Raw genomic sequence first — 20,586 nt, forward strand, 5'->3', positions numbered from 1 at the left:
CAGGCAACGCCGAGCTGCGTGGCTCAGACTTTCTGGATGATCTGGTTATCGGATTTCAACACGTTTTCGCCGCCGGGGAAGGCTTGATCTGGTTTTTCCCATTTCCAGTCAGAAAACATGTACATTAGGTACCTGGTTTTCTCCGGATAGGAACTCACTGGTAGTCGCCGTTGTCGAGGACCCGAAGGATTTTGCCCTGCACGGTGACTCCGTCTGTCACGACTCACGATCAATACTATTCTCCCCCATAGCACTGGGGGGCGGTGGAGAGCCCACTTTAGTTGTACTTGACGGTATCGCCGACTTGGTACGCTATTTTTGCTGGTAAGATAGTATGATAGAACGGTTGGTAGGTAGGTAGGTAGGCAGGTATGTATTCGAAGGATTTGGAGGTCGCTGTGATTTCTGTGAAGTCTGTTGATCTGATCGTAGCTGTTGCTGGTGTATGTTGGTGGGAGGAACAGTCCCCTTTTTATACTGCCGCCAACTCTGTAGCTTCACACGACATCCTCCAGGCCAAACCTCGATTTCCTCGAGTTATCGTTGCCTCTAGTCCCGTAGGAGGGAACGCACCGAGTATGTTCCATCCCATCGCATCTTTCAGTCCGATCGAGGTTGCGGACACTCCTCCAACTCTCCGCCCGCGCACTGCAGCCGCTTCGGGGAGACCGGCGAGCGATTCGCGAGGAACGGACCCTCGCTGGCCGGTCCGTGAGGCTCTAGTTACTTGCAGCTGCAGCTGCAGTTGGAAGTCACGCGCCGTGTATCGCAGCCTTTCCCGGTTTTGCGCTGGAGGCTGGAGGATCCGTCTTCAGAAGGCGGACCGGCGAGCGCTTTGTGCTCGTCGTTCCGTATATAACTATCCTGCACGGACACATCACTCGGCCATGCATATTCTACATCTAACTACACTTTTAGTTCGCACCTGGCAATTCATCCGCAGTGTCCTCCCGGTTACGGATGGGGTAAAGAGGGATAATGGTTTGAGGTGCGGAAACTTGATGCAGTGCATCTCAAGGGTGGACTGGCCATAGTTGAAACAACCTCGGCCCGCTGCATTATGTGCAGATAACCCTCCTGCGACTCATCGACGATCAGCAGCAGCAGCAACAGCAGAGGTAGCCCATATTTCATGCGCAGCTTCGTATCATCTGCGCACTGCCGGTCACTAGAGTTCGAGTCCGTATGGGAGTCCTCGAGCCAATCGATTGAATCTGGCCACTTGAAACGCACATACAGCACGTTTTCGTACGGTCTTTTGTCTTTGTGTTTGGTGGATACGCCTTCACCCTCTTGATGAGTTTATATTTCAACTACCGTGGCTCACAACTCCCACAACTCCCACACCCCACACACACCCCACACACCCCACATTCGCCGAGTTCACGTCCCCGTTCATCCAGAAGCTTGATGGTGACCAAGTATTATCTATCCTTTTAGCCAAAAGGCTTGCCTGTGATCGCCGTGGAGATGGGAACGCTCTACTCCTGTACAAAAAACCTCCTACTCCTGGTAACCTCCACTCCCGATCCTTTCGCAAACGTCAGGGCACTCGGCTTCTCGACCGCCACCGTGATTCTTTCGACCGCGAACTGCACACACATCACCCTCGCGATCTCAGTCGCCAGGGTTTCGATCGTCAAGAACTCGGATTGCTCCACCGTCTGTATACGGGTCAGTGCAAGTCCCAGGTGCCGGGGCCGGGGGTCGGGGTGGGCTCACATCGACAACCACCTTCATAGCCGCGGGATATGTAGTCCACATCTCCTCGGGGAACTGCCACAGGCGGAGGTTGATGACGACCCACTGTTTCTGCAAGCGCTCGTGGGAGTTGACGCCGACGACGCAGGCGACCCTCAGGCGGTCGACGAACAGCACGGCGTTGGCCAGCTCGCTCATCATCTTCGGGTCGCCGACCAGTCGCATCTCAACGCCCACGCCCTCGGCCAACAGCAGTCCTTCGGGGAGAACACTCCTCGTCTCCACGGCCACATCCTTCCTCCCCGCAAGGACCAGCGACGCAAGGCTCACATGCTCCGCGAACTCGCGGAGCGATGCGAAGCTGCCACGAGCGGCGATCGCTTTCGTCACCTCCTTGGCGAGGGTGCCGTAGGAGATGGTGTGCTCGACGTTGTCGCTGTGGCCGGGCCGCGCGAGGTCTTGCGAGGGAAGGAGGAGGCGGAGGGAGAGGATTACGGGTGTGGGCTTGCCCGCGCGGCTCCACACATCGCCGGGGGCTATGGTGGTTGTCAGCGTGAGGTTCGACAGGTAGATAGTGTCGTTGGTGGGGGGTGTGAGGTGTGGCATTTTGTTTTTGTCTTGTCGTGGTGGGGTATGCGGTTGACGCAGCGGGGATTTGGCGGTCCTGACGGAATGTCCCGTTTCGCTAGAGCACGGTATTTCATGGACCCATCAGCCCTGCGATGACATCATCGCCAGACTGCAGTCGGTATCGCAAGAGAGGACTGGGCGATGGGTTTAGGAGATGAAGACTCTCAGTCTTGAAGTTGGGTACGAAAAAGCCAAAAAAAAGACCCATTGCCATTGCTCGCGCCCTCCTCCGTGCAACGAGACCTTGCCTCAAATAATCCACCAGAAAACAAATCTCGGAAGAACGAACCCAATGCCACGATCAGCCATCGTATCATGCAATCAATATATGCCAGACTATCCCCCAGAAGATAAAAGAAGCAAGATGGCCTCTCAGCCCATCCCATCGTACATGCATCAAACTGCAGTCGACAAACCCTTCCCCCCGCCAGAAAACCCTACTCAAACACATCAAGACTCGTAGTTTGGCGATCCCAAAGCCTCGATCCATCGCTAGACCTCTGTGCGTTCCTAACGCGAAATCCACTGTTCTCCGTAAACTGGCTCGTGCCGCCGTTTATTCATTATCCATTGCGCCCAATGCACCATGTCGCATTTCGGCACCCAGAGCAAGTTCTCATAATCGTCCCAAACTAGTGAAGCTCCAAAGAGCATGTCGTCGAACTCCAGCTCATTCAATAACAGAGGCGTCATGACATTTTTGAAGGATCTCATAAATTCGACAAAACAAACGTCCGGGTGCTCCAGAGAGCATTCATCGTCCAGGTAAAGATATTTTCCCGAGAGAGAGTCAATACGTTCGGTGATGAGAATGCAGTTCAGCAAGATCCGAACTGTTCTCAACTGCTCCTTGTGCCGCCTCAGGAACGCCAAAAACAACCGATGCCAGAATTGAACGCCGCATAGGTTGAGGATCGACAGATTAGGCCAGAAACGCATGATCTCCGGTTTGATGGATTCGCCTTTTAGAATCTGTCCGCAGCAATGCTCGTGTGGGATCACTAGCTTCCATAATTCGGAAGTCTGATTGACAGATTCATAGTTGCCACCGACCGTCAATTCTTTCAGTTCTGTAGATTTGGCAATCAATACACCAGCGAATGTCATCCAATCGCTCTCCAGCATGGATGGATCAGGGCCTGTAAAAGTGACTCTCTTCAGTTTCTGCATTGCCTCAACAGCTCCAGCGGATACCCGTGAACTGTATTGCATTGCTACGGAGTTGATTCTCCCGATATTGAATTCCACAATTTCAGGCCCCCCCTCATTTTTGTCCACTCTTTTCTTGCATATATAGAGCGCATCCAGCAACCCTGCGATTGCCTGAGCCTGCCGATCCGACCCCATCATCTCGTGGAGAAAAGGATGCGGTTGGGTGTCAATGGTGATGCCTTTGAGGTTGCTCAGCATAGGGATATAATGCACATGCGCTGTATATAGATATTAGAAACTTCCCACTCCCTCGTCATCTATAGAGCTGTACTCACCATTCAATTCCTGGACGCAACCGACGATACAATCCTCGGCCTCTAATAGCGGCGTGGTTAGCCCGTAATCATTCCCCCGGAGCACACTATTTCCATACCTGTCGGCCATTGAAGCAAGAACGAGTATCCCTTGACAAGCGTACGTAGGCGAGGTGATTCCGCTACATGGTAAAGCCGGCTCATCTCGCTGCTCTGGACGTAGAGGTGTGCGAATAATAACGGGGTGACCAATGCATCTAGCCTCTTGCACACCAGTCGAACTATTTTTCTATCAAGATCGGGCATCGACCATTGCTCCATTATCATGAGAAGCAGCTCGTTAGGTAAAGCCAACAATGACGGCATGGTGATGCAGAGAATAGTAGCAGTAGGTTCGAGGGCTTTGAAGTCGTGGTTGCGGCGGTAGTGTGCCTACGGGTTGTTAGTATCAGGAAGAAGGAATAGATCCCATCAAGACGAACGAGGTAGCAATATGGGCAGGTAGAGTCCAGATATCCCTCAAGAGTTCAACCTCGCGACAGCTTTCCAGGTGACGAATTCATCAGCCCTCCCTCCCCTCCAACAAAACAGAGGTCCCTTATCCGGGGAGCGTACTATCGGCCAGTTATCGGAACGGTCGTCGAGCGGGTCTTCCGTAATTAATAAGTAGCACTGTCAAATGGAATCAAATCCGAGCAAATAACTTTTCCAGTGTGATTTCCGTTCGAATAGATCCTCCGGTGGACTCGAGGTGTTGAATGGGAGTGTATGATGGTACAAGTACAAGCAATGGCCTGTTACATATGCTAGCATAGATCTAGCTCAACCCTAAGCCCTGGCTTGCAGCCACCGAGCAGCTGCACAACTACTCTATGTAAATCGACCATAGCCGTTTCGATCTAAAACTTCTCGATAGCAAGTACATTGTACGAGATTCCAGTTGGTCCATTATTCAAATTTATTTCTTGCAGGTTGAGGAAGCCCACATCCGACCGAGGGACAGCATTTCAGTGGTGATGGGACTCTCTTCATTACCAATCACATCAGCCCTAGATGACGAGATTGGCAAGGATTCGAAGAAGCCTCCAAAGTGAGGGGTTCCGACGCTCTTAAGACTGCCAGAAATCCATTCACTCCTCCACGTCGTCAACACGTTCGTCTACATACGATGCCTTCGCTCGCCACGATCCCGACGGAAATCACTCTCCTAATCACGTCCTTCCTCCCTCCCAACGGCGGCCTCGGCAGCCTCGTTCGCACCAACCGCCACCACTACAACACCCTCAACACCGTTCTCTACAAGCGCGCCGCCGCCGAACTCGAGCCCCAACACATCCTCGAATGGGCGCTCACCAACGAATCGGAGACAGTTCTTGACGTGCTCCTCGCGCAAGGCCTCGACCTCGACGACCCACTTATCCGCGATGACGGCTTCGCAAAACATTGGTACCCTTGGTCGTTTGAGCTCCCCACGCCGCTTCTCGCCGCCGTGGCGGGTGGCAACGACTGGGCTGTTCTCACCCTCATCAAGAAGGGCGTCAACGTCAACACCTCCAAGGAATTCAACGAGACCCCACTACATCATGCGGCTCGGTGGGGATATACTAGTCTTATCCGGCCGCTAGTGGAGGCGGGGGCGGACATTGAGGCTCGGACGCTATCCAGCTGGTGCACGCCGTTGTGGGTGGCTAGCCATTGTGCTGGCTGGGAGGACCCCAGGAGGAAGCGTAACACGCTCGAGGCGATCAGGGAGCTGGTTGCGTTGGGCGCGGACATCGAAGCGAAAGATTTTAAGTCTGATCTGACGTGCTTGATGGAGGCGATTGAATCAGGATATGTCAAGGCGGTTCCTGTGCTTCTCGGGTGCGGAGCGTCAACCAAAGTTAAGGGGAAAAGGGGTCGCAACGAGCCTCAACCACTTCATTTTGCGTTGCGCAAGGGATGGTTGGCGACGATTAGGGATTTAGTGGAGCACGGTGCGGACATCGAGGCCACAATTGGCTGTATCCCGAACATCTACGTTGGTTCGCCTCTCGAATATTTCCATTATGAACGGCAAGAATACATTGATACTCTTGCCCGTACTGGTCGGCAGATTGGGGATATTTCGCCGCCGATGAAAGATGCGTTCACTGACGAGGGGGTTGAAGAGGTGGTGCGCCTACTCACCCCGAAAACGGGCCGGGAACACACGGAACTGGTTGTTGGGTGATTATATGTATTGATTGTGTGAGTTTTGGGGGTCACCATGAGATAGTGGAAAGGGCGCAGGCGGGTGATTTGACGGAATGCGAGACTGCGGGGGTACATATTAGACGGCTGTCGGTACGGTACCGGAAGATAGCTGCTCGATACAGTGTGTGTGTGCCAACAGTAGGCTCTCATTTACCAGGGCCATCATTTAACAGTGTCCGTCCCCCCATCCATCCGCTGCGGTTCCCAGTATATATCCACAACCAGCACACCCAGAAAACCCCAGGTTTCGCAATCGAATCTGAATCACATTTGGTGTTTCTCGACCCAACCAACGATTCGCTAGCAACCTGCCTACCTGGTATGTACCAAGTAGCCACTTCCTGGTACCCGTACCTTGCATACGCATAAGTGGGTACATGTAGATACCACGCTTTCCCAACAGCCGCTGCAGACGCACGCACATCTCTGGTAACTCACCACCACCAACCAAACGTCTTTTCTACTGCATTGGCACGTGCAACTGCAGGATCTGTAAGGCATGCGTAGTTCCGCGTGCAAGGCGTTAGGTACATACTTGGTTCGTCCGATATATACTAGTAAACTGTAAATCCCCCGGATTTTCGAAGGGCATCGTTTTTGGCGGTTTGTTATGGTCGCTTTCTTTGATGGGCATCGAAAGCGCACCAAATCACCATGCAAACCAACACGCGAGTGATCACCAATGAACATCGCCCCAACCCCATCATCCACTATCCACAGTAAAACAAATATTAATCTTCGCTCATCTCACGTTTCCATGCATCCCTCCTCCTCCTCCTCTCTGAAACATATGAAAAACAATACAAGTAAACATGATAAACAAAAGAGATAAACAAAAGAGATAACAAAGGAAAAAGTGCGGTCGACAAAAGAAATAAAACTCCAAAGGTATCATATACATGAATCAAGTACCACATCACTAAAAGTCGTCGTCCCCGGTTGTCAGCTCTCCTCTCCTCTCCTCGTCTTCCTCGCCAATATTGTTGTGTCTGCATCTCTTCCCGCCATAATCATACACCACACTTGCTCTCCTCTCCTCCTCTTTCACCCCCTCAACTCAACTTCATGCGTGCAATGCCTCTGCCCGTCCCCAGTGAAGAAAATCCAACCCGCATACCACCGTCTCACCATCGACCCACCACCCTCCTCCACTTCCAACAAACAAAACCCGCAAAACGCAACGCTGAAATCCAAAGGTCATAAACCGTAACGTCGTTTCGAGAGGTAGGTATGTAGTTGTAAGTTGAAAGTGTAGGTAGTCGGTGGGTAGGTAAAAAGTAGGTGTGTGGTTGTCGTTGTCGCGTAACATCATTAAATCCGATAATCCCAGCTCAAAAAAGGCTCCCATCAATCCACCCATCCACCCATCCAACCAATGCGTCCATGCGTCCGTCCGTCCGCCCTCCAGTCACACCCCCCAGCACGCCAAAGACAAATAGAAAAAAACATTCCCAAGACTCCGGTGTCCTCAAACTCTTTTTCTGTTGGTCCTCGGCGTCGGTAGGTAAAGGCCTGTCGGCGTCGTCGTCCACAACGAAAGAAAAAAGAAAGGAAAAACACAACAAACCACCACCTGGTATCGGTGGAGTATCGCCACAAAAGAACCGGAAAAGCCCAGCCAATCCGCCAAACACCTCGACCGTATACTTCCATCTTGAGACAACGCATATATCCGTGTGAAACCCGAAACAATGCGCGTATCCGTCCGAAAAACGGCCCTGTTTCTTCACATCTCAGCTCGACACCGCTGGAAAACACTCACCGTGCTGTCCGTCCTCAAACCACACCCCTTCGCCGCCTGTCACCATCCACCAGTCTCATAAATTGCACCGTGAATCTAAGGGTTACTTAGCAGTTCAGGCTTAATGTATATGTCCTCACCAGCCAGTTCCAGAATGCCAGGGTCCCGCTCCAGCGCCGAGAGGCCAAATATGTCTAGTCCTTCTTGCGAAAACATGAAGTCCTCCCCATGAACACTCGCTTGCGAAAATTCTTCCGATGAATATTCACTGGTTGATCCATACTTTCCATTATCGTGCCCTGGGTTTGGTAGCCCAAGTTCCGAGTAATCGAAGTCGCGAGGCTTGAAATCTTCAGGCTTGAAATCTTCATCGGGTAAGGAGCTTGATGCACAGGAGTTCCGCTTGCTTCCGTCCAACTTCGGGATGAAGTGTTCGAATTCGTACAGCTCCGGCGGAGAGGTTGGAGGCGTGTAATCGTCTGGCGAATACGGGCGGTGAAGTTCGGGAGACTCTTCCTTCACCGAGCGCCCGGCCGACGACGCAGAAGAATCGTATTGGTCCTGGTCGAAGTTCGGAGTGCCAGGCGGAGGACTGACACAATCCAATGCGGTTGGTGTACGGGGATCCGACACATCTGATCCCGAGGATGACGAAGAGGAATTATCTTGCTCTTGGTCAGAGCTTCCATCCGAGTTTTTTTCCATCTTCATATCCTCAGATCCGTCTTCGTTCAAAGGTTTTTTTCTCGGCCTGCCGCGCTTGGCAACTTTCTTAACGATGCCCTCGAATGCTCCAATACACATTCCACGCTGGCGATGCCTGGTCAACGCGTCGTGTCTTGCGAAGGAATTGCCGCATAGGCAGGGATAAGGCTTGATGCCAGTGTGTATCTTGGAATGTCTCTTGAGATCGTGCTGCCGAACAAAGCACTTTTTGCAAACCGCACATTGGAACTGCCGGTCGCCAAGATGTGTCTGCACATGAGATTTGATGTTTTCCTTGCGTCCGAACCGCTTGTCGCACTCTGGGAATTTGCAAACCCACTTGCCATCAGATGGCTCGGGTCCAGAGATAAAGCTTGTGATCTCCTCCATGCTTATGCCGGTAGTCTTGGCGCCGATAGGTTGAGGCGTGGTTTCCCCACGCTCGCGTCGCTTGAGCGGCATCTCTGTGATGTCGAAAGTGGAGTGCTCGGGAAGGGGCGGGACCTTGATCATGCCGCTCTCGAATGTCTCCTCGATGACGGTCGACATGGTGTTCTCGAACATGCTCGCGTGACGGGATTCAGTGGGAGACTGCATTGCAGGGAACGTGGGCGATGCCAATGCGGACCCCGGCGGAAAGTACGATTCAACGTCATTATTGAGCGGGATGCTCAGAGTAGCCAGATTGATGAAGCTGTTGTGCGGCAAGGGCGCCAAGTCGAAAGTGCTAAGGCACTGCATCGACGCGCTGTGCGGAGGCGAGGGAAGCGATGAGTTGTTCCTTGGAAATGTTTGGGCGCGTTGCAAATTGTTGTTCTTCAACGCGTCGGAGCCAAACAGGCTGTTCTGGGGTGCAGATCCACGTCGCATCATCGGGCCATGAGCGTAAGTGTCGAAGGAGAAAAGATCGTCAATAATCTTTGCTGCATCATCTGAATGACTGGGCAAGAAATCGGGGAATTGGTTTTGCGCGGCGGACTCTGTGATGATGTTAGAACTAGCACGCGTAATACGATGCACATTCAACACGTACTGGTCTGCCCTTGAGTGGCTTCAGAAGGCGACAGCATGTAGAAACTGTTGCCAATGCTTGCATCTGTCGCCTGTCTGTGCCGGTCTCCACCCCCATTCATCAAATCATCCACAGTATTCCTCAGAAGACTCGGCTGATACAGCTTGAAGTTGTCGTGCGCGCCTCCCTCTGGCGCAGCCGAGGCGATGTTCATAAGCACGTTATCGGGAACCGAATAGTGCCGGCGATGCTGCTGCTTCCGAGGCGCAATTGGCCGTTGAACTCGTCGCATCGTGTCGGGTTTAGCATCGATGACTGGATTCTCATTGACGGTGAGTCGTCGCGGTGGACGCTGGATTCGAGAGTTCGGCGATTCCAACATGACGGATGCGAGTCTCGAGTGATGGTTATCCTGCGACTGAAATGCACGCATGTCAGTCATGTTTTGGCGACCGAGTGAGCAAAAGCATACCTCGCGATTAATCAACGACGCAAACGACGTGCCTGTAGCCAACACCTCGCTTCTCAAAGGATGTGATAGCTAGCTTGAAGACGCGATTATCTAGGCCAGAGCTGGTTTGTTATTGTGGGTGGTCTGTGATGTTTTGGCTATCGCAGCTGGCGAGCTCGAGCGTCCGAGAGGGGTCCGGGTTCAGTCGGGATCAATGGAGCCTGTCTAGACCAGTGGGATGTAGTGTCTTCGGGGCGAGTAGGGGGCGAGGGATGGAACGGGCAGGTATTGTGTTTGTATGTTGTGAAGACAAAGATAGGAGAAGCGCGTCGTGAGAGAAACAAAAGACGAAGTTATATGGGAATTTGATGGAGAAATGTTTGTTTGTCTTTTCGGGGAGTATAAGACGAAGAGCGGAATAGCGATAATAACAGGCAGAAGTGAGAAATGGGCTATTGTATGGGCGGGGGGGATTGTGCTTTTCAGGCGGGTGGATGGGTAGGAACGAACCATCAACAAGTCATAGGCGGCAGAGAGACTATTACCAAATTGGACGAGATAAACAACTGGGATGGCCGTTGTCAAGACAACGTGCGAGTGACAGGGGGCAAAGCTAAAAGAGGAGCAACGTCATTTCCCGCGAGCGCTTACGGAGCCGCCAGAGAAAATTGAGAGATGGATGGAGCCAGGGCGGTCGGAAGCGGAGTAGCGGACACAACCAAGGAGAAGATGGCGAATGTGGCGAGTGTGGCTTGGCCACTGTGGCTGTGTCAGAGGCCACGTTCACGTGCAAACGCATGAAGCTCTGCCAAGACACACCACCACCACAGCACACACACTAAGCCCTGTGACTGCGAAGAATCGTCTCTACCCACACTAACACCCCCACCGCATCACGTTCTTACTTATCGACGAGAGTTTCACACTCGACAAACTCCAACCAACATCAAAGGTATAGTGCCAATTCCAACAAAATCGAATTACGTCCGGTGGCTGACTTATTCGCAATCGACAGAAGCATCGTTTGCGGAGCTGCTGGTTGTTGATCGCCGAAGATGCAGATTTTCGTTAAGACCCTCACGGGCAAGACCATCACCCTCGAGGTTGAGTCCTCCGACACCATCGACAATGTCAAGTCCAAGATCCGTACGTCCTCGTCGCGAACCTCCGGGGCGATATCGATTGTTTTGCGATAGTTAAATTAACGCGGAGAATAGAGGACAAGGAGGGAATCCCCCCGGATCAGCAGCGCTTGATCTTCGCCGGCAAGCAGCTTGAGGACGGCCGTACCCTTTCGGACTACAACATCCAGAAGGAGTCTACCCTCCATTTGGTGCTCCGCCTCCGTGGTGGTGCCAAGAAGCGCAAGAAGAAGGTCTACACTACCCCCAAGAAGATCAAGCACAAGCGCAAGAAGTAAGCACCGACTCGCCTACCGTATGGGGGCCTTGATGTTAACCCATCACAGGAACAAGCTTGCCGTGCTCAAGTACTACAAGGTCGACGGTGACGGAAAGATCGAGCGTCTCCGCCGCGAGTGTCCTCAGGAGGGCGTAAGTTCACCACTTTCTTGCCATGTGGGTTCCCGGCTAATAAAGATATAGTGTGGTGCCGGTGTCTTCATGGCTGCCATGCACAACCGCCAGTACTGTGGAAAGTGCCACCTCACCTACGTCTTCGAGGAGTCATAGGTTCTCTAAAGATTCTGCGGGACGGACTATAGATGAATAAAGTCTGGTTTCGGAGCTACCTTGTACAATCATGTGATGAATTCTCAAGTGATGAAGATCTTCGCCCACGGCTTGCAGATTTTCCCTTCTCGGTAAGCTTGGAGAGGCGTCGGGGACCGCGAATTTATGGCGGACCGAGGGAATCAAGAGCCAGGCCCACTGTCCTAAGGAGCTTGTACATGTAGTCCACCAGTTTCATGCCCAACCTGAACGGCCGACCTGATGCATCCAGGGAAAATGCTCCAGGTTGATGATGCTCGGTTATGCGGATATCCTGACACCCTTAGATCACGAAGTTTGGTATCCGAGACACCGCTTCCAATACATCTATTTATCCTTCTCTGTACCATCAGGATTTCCTTTGCCATGACTTCTAACAGATCTTGGTTTCATCGCTTCCTGTCGGAGCTCGCTAAGCGCGTGCGATGTGCGGTATCGTTTCAACCGCGACAACACACCTGAAACGCTGCATGCATGAACCGGCTACCCGAACAGGCCCCGAGCCTTATGACTGAGCGTTATGATGGTTGACAGCAAGCTCTCAAGCCCCGCGGCTGTCGAAGCTTTTGCGGAACACCAACAACTTTCCGACCAGCAATTATTAGCTCCCGTTTTTGACGTAAGTCACACACTGTCCAATACCATGGTCCGCGGAGCTTCTAGCGATGGATCTTCATCGTTACGACGCTTCCGTATTCCTCGACGTCGCAGCTGTACGCTGTACGGAATGCCGTCCCGCCGCTCGCCAGATTATAAAGCAAGCTTTCCAGACGTTCGGCTTCTGGCCTGGCCTATATCTCTCCTCTTGGCTCCACTTTCTTATCCTCATATTTCTTCTTCTTTGGGTTTGTTAGACTGGATGCTGTTGTTTTGATTGATATACGATTCTTCTTCATTTTCTTCTTCTTCCATTCTTTCAATACGACCTCTACGGCTTTAATCCCCAATTGCATAGATTGCAACCTCTTTCACATCGCCAACCTTCATCGCCGGCCGGTGAAAACTAATTCCTATTCAATCCAATATACACATCATCACCATGCATCTCCTGCCCTTCCTCCTCCTCATCTCCAGCGTCATCGCCGCTCCCCGGCCGCAAAACAACAACAATGCCGCAGCCCTCACCCTCGACCCCGCCAACGTGCAAGCCGCCTCCGCAGCCACAGGTCAAGAAGGCGGCGACGATCCGGCCCAAGCCGACAGTCTCACGGACGATGCCAACTTCATAAACTTCTGCACGGGCAAGACGCCCACGAACGGAGCGCAGGTGACCGGTGGCTCGTGCAATGGCATCGTCATGGGGGACATCCCAGACCAGGGGAATATGGTCAGCAGCCTCATCACGTCCCCAACACCTGGCGAGGATATCGCCGCCGATACGTCATTCACAGTCAACGTGAAGGTGGACGGACTGGTCGCTGGAAGCTTTACTAGTACCTATTCCACACCTTCCCGACTCACTGGACAGGGACCGTAGTAGCTGACCCGTGTGATGTGAAGATCCGGAGACTACGTACTATGCTGCCCCGCAGGCCCTCAGCGGCGGAAAGATTGTCGGCCATACACACGTCACCATCCAGAAGCTGAGTGACGACTCGTTCGCGGTGGCTCAGCCACCAGACGCCGCAACGTTTGTGTTCTTTAAGGGGATCAACGATGCTGGTGATGGAAATGGGAATCTTGCGGCTACAGTGGACGAAGGATTGCCTGCTGTAAGTACATCAGATGTGAAGGTCGACGAACCATGCTAATGTGACAGGGCTTCTACCGTGTCTGCACAATGACCTCGAGCAGTAACCATCAGCCAGTGTTGATGCCCGTTGCGCAAAGAGGCGCACAGGACGATTGTCAGAAGTTTTCGGTTGGGCAGGGTCAAGCTGCCCAGGGTCAAGCTGCCCAAGGTCAAGCCGCCCAAGGTCAAAATGGGCAGAATCAAGCTGGGCAGAATCAAGCTGGGCAGAATCAAGGGCAGAATCAAGCTGGGCAGAATCAAGCTGGGCAGAATCAAGCTGGGCAGGGTCAAGCTGGGGGGAACGGCGGGAACGGCGGGAATGGCGGTGGAAATAATGCAAACGCGAGGAAAGCTTGAGCGTGACGAATGTGCCTATGTATTTATTTATTTTGTTTTATGTTCTGGTTTACTGGTTTGCTGGTAGTAACGTAATTGATGGAAGAAATCTTCAAATCATTCCTTCGGTACAATGGCAGCGGTTGCATTCAGTATGTACCGGGGGTCGACCCGTTTCATGCACTGGTGGTTCGCACCCCTCAAGTCTGAATCGTGTATGTACATAGGTGGCACGACCTATCGCTAATTTTGGGTTAAGCTTACTTTAATCAACCAGTGGTGGAGACGCTGGGCGAACCATGCGGTCAAGTGCGGAAATATGGCAGGATCGCAGTCGACGAAACTTTGTGCCATCACGAGTGGTCAAAAAAAACTTCCAGCATACATGAAAATTTGTCCACACGTCGTGAGACATCATGATCACTGCTGCATATTATATCACTCGGCTTATTTAAGCGTCCAATGAGACTTCGCTCCGAATGAAAGGGGGGCCAATCTCAGGGGACACATGCAAAAACTACTTACTTACGTGCTCGTGCCCACCTGAGGTAAAATTGGGATTTGGCATACCGCTATCCGATCACGTCAGCGCGCATCTTGTGAAGCCTCGTAGGTAGGTAGCTCAAACAATTGACTTTGCATCCAAACCTGTATCACATGATTATAGAATGCCGCCGTACGTAGTGCTCGTGAGGACGTCCTTTAAAAGCATCTAGTTATTAGGATAGCCACTTGGTTTGGATACTGTCACAGCAAAGGAGGATCCTATCGTGTAGTGGTCTCGTTCCATTCGATTGAATAGGTACTTGGGAGTTTGCCGTGTTTGAGCTACCAGAAGATCGTCTGGCTCGTGTCAGCTTCAATGAAGCCTGCCAACTCTCTACCATTCTCGGTCAACACACCGCTTGGAAGAGCTCAGTCGTCGAGTGACTCCTTGTGAGTGCCAACGTGTTCCACCCACGGGTCTGCAACTTGAAGTGTGTCTAAAACAGCCCACTCAAGGTGCAAGTGCAAGCGATTCCTCTTCACGCCGAGCTCCCGCCGAGAAGTATTATTTTTGGTTTAATCATCGAACTCGCCGAGTAGAGTAAGCAATCTGGACAAAGTTCTGGGTGCAGCAAATCGCCCGAGTGATCCGCCATGCATCGGATATCGTCAATGCGCAATACTGTAGAGTACCTACCTACTCGTTGCCGATAGGTATATATTTCTATCCCAGTGATCCCGGGGGGCTCAATTCGTGTCGGTCAGGGAATAACCAACTGGGCTGGTGAACTGCCAGTCTGCCAGACCGACCACCTACCTACCTATGCCTGCACAGTGCACAGTGAACAGTGCACAGTTGCGCCGAGTGATCGCGGCGGGGGAAGTAGATATACCTACCTAGTACATATTGGCAGCAAGGGTAGATACTGCCAGCATACTGCCAGCATACTACCTTCTAGGAGGTATATACCCATCCCCACCCATCCAAATTTCCTCTCACCATACCTTAGATGAAGTACATACCGACCCACCCGACCCACCCGACCACCCGACACACTCGACACACCTAGACCATGATCCATCCCCATCACGGGCCCAGTGACCACAGGCGCACCAGATCCGCACTATCCCAGCGCGTTATTACCCACAGTCCGACTAGGTATGTACATTCCTTGTTCCATCCCGTCCTGTATATTCCGTTTTGTTTTTTGAGGGTTCAATGGCAGAATGTCTCCGCCAATTTCCAAATACTTCACCGCGGATACCTCTAGGCTGTACCTCTACCGGCCATACGGCACCATAGGTAGCTATGGTAGTTGTGTAGAATAACCCTAGGGCCGGCTTCTACGCTGCGCTGCGCTGTGTGAATTGATACAGAGTACAGTGGAGTACCTGACTACTCGAGTGATCGTCCATGCCCGCCCCGCCCGCCCCGCCCGCACCCGCACCCGCACCTGCACCCTCCTCTGCCGCCACAAAATGCCACGCCACGCCGCGCTTCGCTAGAGTAGCCGCCGCGAAACGTTGTATATTTGCAGGTCCCACATTGCAGGTCGCACATGTCAGCCAGTCAGGTCCCACATGCCAGTCAGCACTTAGGAGTCAGCACAGCCCCGCGACGCCCAGCTCCCCATACAGAGGTACATACACCAGTACTCCAAGCCGACTCAAGATCCGTCACCCAAAACCCAACACCCAAGACAAGACCCAACACCCAAGACAAGACCCGAGACCCAAGACAAGACCTGTCATCAGCTACATAGGTACGTACCGTATGGTACTTGACAGCACCCCCACCCGTCGTCATCCCGCATCCTCCCTGCACCTCAAGCATACGTAACCACGTGTAGCCACCAAGCACGTGCACGTGTCCGCGCTCACTCGCGCGCGCTCCTGCAAGTCTGCAACGCTGCTGCAACGTTGCGACCAGCGATCAGCGAGTGCTGCGCCTCACTTCACTTCCCTTGGTATAGGTATTCACTCCTCGAATCTCGGGTTTCACAACTCACAACTGTCGGCGAATCTCCAGCTGTTAACGAGTCGAGTCGTCATCAGCCTCATCGTTCATGCCTCACATCTCCAGATTCCAGAAGCGGAAGCGTCGTCACTCCTCAGAGACGGATATATATTGACTTCGCCCCGCACACCCCCACCCCCCGCTCGCCCGCCAAGCTCACACTCGTGCGGGAGATCGTCGCATACTCTAGGTACACACACATGTTGAGGGGAGGATGTGGTGGGATGGGATGCATGTGGGATGCATGTGGGATCAGTGGTTACTTCTTACTTATGTATGATTTATGGTTATGGTTATATACCGGTATGAGGTATGTACTAATTGTGGTATCATCAGATCTCAATCTCCTAGATGCCCCGCCAGATACTCGAGTAGATACCCCCACCAGATAGCTAGACATATATCCCCTCCCCCACCCCCCCCCCCCCCCCCCCCCCCTTCCCCGCGGACTCCCGCAATAGCTCCCGTAATAGTAGTAATAGTAGCAGCAGCAGCAATAGCAATAGTAGTAGTAGTAACAACACTATAGTAGCGAACGACAAGAAGAAACGCCCACTCCCCAATCCCAACCGACCCAACCCAACGCGCGCAAGACCTCTTCTAAACTCAAAGACAGCCGCAGACAGCTAAAGACAGAAATTACAAAGCCCCGCTCAGTAGTAGTGATACACCTCCCCCTCCCCCACCAAACACCACACACAAACACAAACACCACACGCAAACACCACATAACACCACACACAACACATTACATGTTAAATCTCCATCATCCTTCGCGAGCGAGGAAATATCTTCACACAGAAAACAAACGTATGTACCTCGTGGGGCCGGGTATTAACATCGACATCCACATCCACATCACAGAGCAGTACCGAAAGACACCCCAACATATTACAACCAGAAAGCAAAGCCCCGATGTAAATACAACCGATGTGCGCCCATCAGATTAGATCCCCATTACTCGCTTCCCCCCCACCATCGGCGTCTGTCGAGGTTGAAAGTTGATGATGTCACACTTGAAGCCAAGAAGATTGAAAAACGATATGTAGAGATGGAAAGAAATAGGTAGATGGCCAACTCCCTGAGAGGCTAGGAGGTTATTAACTATTGTATGTAAGAGGGGGGGGGTATGAGCTAAGTGCGGAGTAGAATAGCCCAGCCAAAACACCGCTGCGAGTAGAGAGATGCATGCGAAAAATAAAGCAAAAAAAGATGAGACCCGCAAATCCCAAAGCAAATGTAACTCCATTCCCATGGTAGCCGTGAGTTCATAAGTTAAACAAAGGAGAGGTGGCATACAAAACAAGAGAAAAGAAAAAAGGATACTAAAGAGGATACGCATCCCGAAAGGATCATTGTTCGGAAACGCAGAAGAATGGTGACGTTGAATGATCAAAATGCTGATCGTGACGAAATTCGGTGCACGTGACATCGCTCCGATTGGACCCGTCTATCGGCGATCATCAACGGGAATGTAGACTTCCGATGAATCGACCTCGGAAGTAGCAGCCAGGGTTTCGCTGGCAGACGACCACACCGATTGGATGTCATCGCTCGGGCTAACGGGACTCCTGCAGCCGGAGGAGATTCCGGAAGAGGATCCAACCGTCCATTCGTCATCTTCCGAGTGGTACGAGTCGAGGTCATACAACCCGTAGTCGAAGCGCTCGCTGCTGGAGCCCGAACCGATCTCCAGGTAATCGTAGTCCCATCGGAATTCCTTATCGGGCTGCAGCCTGGCGAGGAATTTGGTCTTTGCGACGTAGAAGCTGAGTCCGGCCACTGGATGACAAAGTCAGCACGACCGACCCTGGAGAACACTGAAAGGGGGGAGGGCTCAACGTACAGAGACTTCCGGCGATCAGATCGACGGCGTAATGGTGCTGAAGGTACAGAGTTGCCCACCAGATCCACATGACGTAGCTGTAAAACACCCATCTGGCCTTGGGGAAGACGTGCGCGAGGAACAGCGCCTCAAGCGTAGCGCAACCCGAGTGCAGGGAAGGCATAGCGCCAAAAACCAACGGCGAAGCGGTGAAAGTCGAGCTGTACAGGTTCCATCCAAACAGGGCATCAATACGCGCGAGTCCGGCCGGAGATCCGCCCATCGAGTAATTGGCAGGTGCCATTCCGAACTTGGCCTCGTACCCTGAAAAAACATCACCCGTCAGTCACAGGCAACGGAGAATCGGCGTAGTTTGAGGTTTGAACTCACATGGCGGTGCGCAAGGGAAGCACAGCTGGATTATGACACCGATCAGGTTCATGTATCCGAAGGTCCGTGCGTAAACGCGCAGAGTACCCGGAGCGGCGAAGAGGAACATGACGCCGGCGCAGACGAAGGGGAACGCGAAGTGGAAGATTCCGTAAGGAAGCCATGCGAGAACATCAAGGATGGGGTGCTTGTGTGCCGAGAGGATGTTGCTCAAGTTCGCGCCGTAGATGATGTTCTCGAGTGCCGGAAGCACCCGAACCCAGATATGTGGTCGCCATTCCGCAGGAATGAAACTAGATGAGAGACATGTGAGATCATGCCCGGTAATTCTGTGGGTCGGTCGAATTCCGCCCCGCCCCACCCCTCTGCCGCGCCCCGCCGTTGCCACGTGACGAAGGGTGCGTTGAAACACTCAACGCACATGGCGTCGGAGGTGGCGGCAGTAGCGGCGGTGGTGAGCAACGGATGATGACATACCTGCACGAGTAGAACAAGACGAGCCAACTAGCAATCGGCAGGAACGGCAGAAAGAACTGCCTCGTTATGGGCAACAGCAACGAGAGCATCAACAGCGTCGCAATCGAAGTCTTCACGAGCGCGCCCGGCTCCTCAATCACGGACAAACAGAAGATGCCCAGGATCATCAGGATCAGGTACTGGCCATCGTAGATGGACCATGTGTGCGCTCGCAGGGACCGTATCGTGTCGTTCGGATCGAAGGACGTCTGCAGTTTCGCGAGGTTCGAGGCCGGCGACTGGCCGCTGCGCATGCGAGAGCCGAACTTTCTTCGTATCCGGTTGAAGCCGGAGACCGACGGCCAGCCCAGGCCCTTCGGACTGGTATCGAGCATGGGAAACAGTTTTGTCGACGACGACTTCATGGTGAGGGTGGATGTAGCGCGGTCGAGCGGGAAGGCGAGGGTTCGGAAGGGCGATTGAGATGTCGGGACGGGCGATACGCGTGTAGTGACGATACAGTTCCGTTGGGAGGGGAGTTGGTGGGAAATCCAAAGTTGCGCAGGCAGGGGAGACGACACGCGACGTTGACTTCAACGGCAGTCACGCAACCTCTTTATCGGTGGAGGAGGAGGTGTCGAAGAAGTGTGCGGGACGAGGAGTTGAAGGCAGGAAGCGGATGCGGAGAAGGAGGTTGAAGTAGGGGGAGGGAGGAAGTATAGTGGTGGAGGAGGAGGAGGAGGAGGAGGAGGAGGAGGAGGAGGCGTAGCGACAACAACGACCGGGCGGAACGGAAACGGATGAGTACCGGTAGATGTAGGTGAAGCGACTCTGGTGTGTGCAAGCCGGCAGGAGGTAGGCAGTTGCGTGTTGTTTGTTGGTTATGTACTCAGGCCGGGGCCCCCGTACCGTGCCGGGCTGGGTGGAGGACTAACCACTGATTCTCGTCTTTCTCGGTGCCTTGCCTATTTGGTGGTAGGTAGCCAGGCAAGTAAGATACCGCGATGTTTAGTGTAGCGGTAATACACACATCCATACCCTACGACAGCACCACGGCCCCTGCGAAATTCCGCCGTCCTTCGCTTGACTGGCCTCCCTCGGCCTTGACGGTCGCGTCGGAGTCTGAGAAGAATCTCCACTGGCGCTGCGAGCGAAGGGAGAGAGAGGGAGAGCGAGTGACCCGGGAGAGCGAGTGGCCTGCGCGACCTCGCATTCGTTTCTCTGCCAGCCAGCCAGCCAGCCAGCCTTCCACTCTCCCACCCTCCGTCGCCACCGAGCCGCCGCTCGCCAATCACCGCGCCGTGAGTCCGTATGACTCCACTTTGGCATGTAAGTACTCTACATACTATGGACTTGGTTTGGTTGGTTTTCTCCGTGGCATGGCGTTCACTCGGCGATGCCCTTCGTATGTAGCCCTTCGTATGTAGCCCTTCGTATGTAGCCCTTCGTAGCTCTTCATAGCCACAGCCCTTTCCGGTTCAGGTGGCACGACAGACAATCTGAGACACACCGCGGCGGTCCAGACGAGCACGGGTTTAACTGCTCTAGAGGCGATACACGGGCTCCCGAGTCCCTCGATGAACTTTTCCCAGCCACATCAAATCCTGAGTGAGCGAGCGACCACCCGCCCCCCCGCCCCCCCCGCCCCCCCGCCCCCCCCCCCCGCGCGCCGC

At 53.2% G+C, this 20,586-nt stretch overlaps 9 protein-coding genes across 9 annotated transcripts; 3 read left to right on the forward strand and 6 right to left on the reverse strand.

The window, feature by feature from the left end:
• Nucleotides 1-1,272: 1,272 nt before the first annotated feature.
• BZA05DRAFT_370322 (uncharacterized protein) lies at nt 1,273-2,800 on the reverse strand. Its single transcript, XM_051481645.1, has 2 exons — nt 1,723-2,800; nt 1,273-1,664 (listed from the first exon to the last, which is right to left on the reverse strand). The coding sequence occupies exons 1-2, from the start codon at nt 2,305-2,307 to the stop codon at nt 1,482-1,484; spliced, it is 768 nt and encodes a 255-aa protein (XP_051341721.1). The 5' UTR covers nt 2,308-2,800; the 3' UTR covers nt 1,273-1,481.
• Nucleotides 2,801-2,829: 29 nt separating this feature from the next.
• BZA05DRAFT_239547 (uncharacterized protein) lies at nt 2,830-4,548 on the reverse strand. The gene is made up of 4 exons (XM_051479895.1): nt 4,280-4,548; nt 3,917-4,229; nt 3,819-3,860; nt 2,830-3,761 (listed from the first exon to the last, which is right to left on the reverse strand). Exons 2-4 carry the CDS (start codon nt 4,161-4,163, stop codon nt 2,842-2,844), a joined length of 1,209 nt encoding a protein of 402 aa, XP_051341722.1. The 5' UTR covers nt 4,164-4,229; nt 4,280-4,548; the 3' UTR covers nt 2,830-2,841.
• A 220-nt stretch (nt 4,549-4,768) lies between these two features.
• Nucleotides 4,769-6,217, forward strand: BZA05DRAFT_391511 (ankyrin repeat-containing domain protein). The gene has a single exon (XM_051482986.1). It carries the CDS (start codon nt 4,966-4,968, stop codon nt 6,007-6,009), a length of 1,044 nt encoding a protein of 347 aa, XP_051341723.1. The 5' UTR covers nt 4,769-4,965; the 3' UTR covers nt 6,010-6,217.
• A 514-nt stretch (nt 6,218-6,731) lies between these two features.
• BZA05DRAFT_391512 (uncharacterized protein) lies at nt 6,732-7,388 on the reverse strand. Its single transcript, XM_051482987.1, has one exon. The coding sequence runs from the start codon at nt 7,025-7,027 to the stop codon at nt 6,764-6,766; it is 264 nt and encodes an 87-aa protein (XP_051341724.1). The 5' UTR covers nt 7,028-7,388; the 3' UTR covers nt 6,732-6,763.
• BZA05DRAFT_239559 (uncharacterized protein) lies at nt 7,204-7,784 on the reverse strand. The gene has a single exon (XM_051479896.1). The coding sequence runs from the start codon at nt 7,698-7,700 to the stop codon at nt 7,380-7,382; it is 321 nt and encodes a 106-aa protein (XP_051341725.1). The 5' UTR covers nt 7,701-7,784; the 3' UTR covers nt 7,204-7,379.
• BZA05DRAFT_239563 (uncharacterized protein) lies at nt 7,785-10,039 on the reverse strand. The gene is made up of 3 exons (XM_051479897.1): nt 9,963-10,039; nt 9,512-9,908; nt 7,785-9,458 (listed from the first exon to the last, which is right to left on the reverse strand). Exons 2-3 carry the CDS (start codon nt 9,870-9,872, stop codon nt 7,870-7,872), a joined length of 1,950 nt encoding a protein of 649 aa, XP_051341726.1. The 5' UTR covers nt 9,873-9,908; nt 9,963-10,039; the 3' UTR covers nt 7,785-7,869.
• A 755-nt stretch (nt 10,040-10,794) lies between these two features.
• BZA05DRAFT_239581 (ubiquitin-40S ribosomal protein S31 fusion protein) lies at nt 10,795-11,710 on the forward strand. Its single transcript, XM_051479898.1, has 5 exons — nt 10,795-10,893; nt 10,960-11,087; nt 11,159-11,357; nt 11,410-11,494; nt 11,546-11,710. Exons 2-5 carry the CDS (start codon nt 10,997-10,999, stop codon nt 11,630-11,632), a joined length of 462 nt encoding a protein of 153 aa, XP_051341727.1. The 5' UTR covers nt 10,795-10,893; nt 10,960-10,996; the 3' UTR covers nt 11,633-11,710.
• Nucleotides 11,711-12,710: 1,000 nt separating this feature from the next.
• Nucleotides 12,711-13,760, forward strand: BZA05DRAFT_333736 (uncharacterized protein; the record flags this gene model as incomplete). The annotated part of the gene is made up of 4 exons (XM_051480699.1): nt 12,711-13,104; nt 13,172-13,383; nt 13,431-13,542; nt 13,681-13,760. The coding sequence occupies 4 exons, from the start codon at nt 12,711-12,713 to the stop codon at nt 13,758-13,760; spliced, it is 798 nt and encodes a 265-aa protein (XP_051341728.1).
• Nucleotides 13,761-17,332: 3,572 nt separating this feature from the next.
• BZA05DRAFT_239646 (uncharacterized protein) lies at nt 17,333-19,608 on the reverse strand. The gene is made up of 4 exons (XM_051479899.1): nt 18,935-19,608; nt 18,458-18,750; nt 18,089-18,391; nt 17,333-18,024 (listed from the first exon to the last, which is right to left on the reverse strand). Exons 1-4 carry the CDS (start codon nt 19,336-19,338, stop codon nt 17,693-17,695), a joined length of 1,332 nt encoding a protein of 443 aa, XP_051341729.1. The 5' UTR covers nt 19,339-19,608; the 3' UTR covers nt 17,333-17,692.
• Nucleotides 19,609-20,586: the final 978 nt, after the last annotated feature.

The sequence above is a fragment of the Tricharina praecox genome, assembly GCF_024521635.1.
Source record: "Tricharina praecox strain CBS 144465 chromosome Unknown BZA05scaffold_6, whole genome shotgun sequence".
Taxonomy (NCBI): Eukaryota; Fungi; Ascomycota; class Pezizomycetes; order Pezizales; family Pyronemataceae; genus Tricharina; species Tricharina praecox.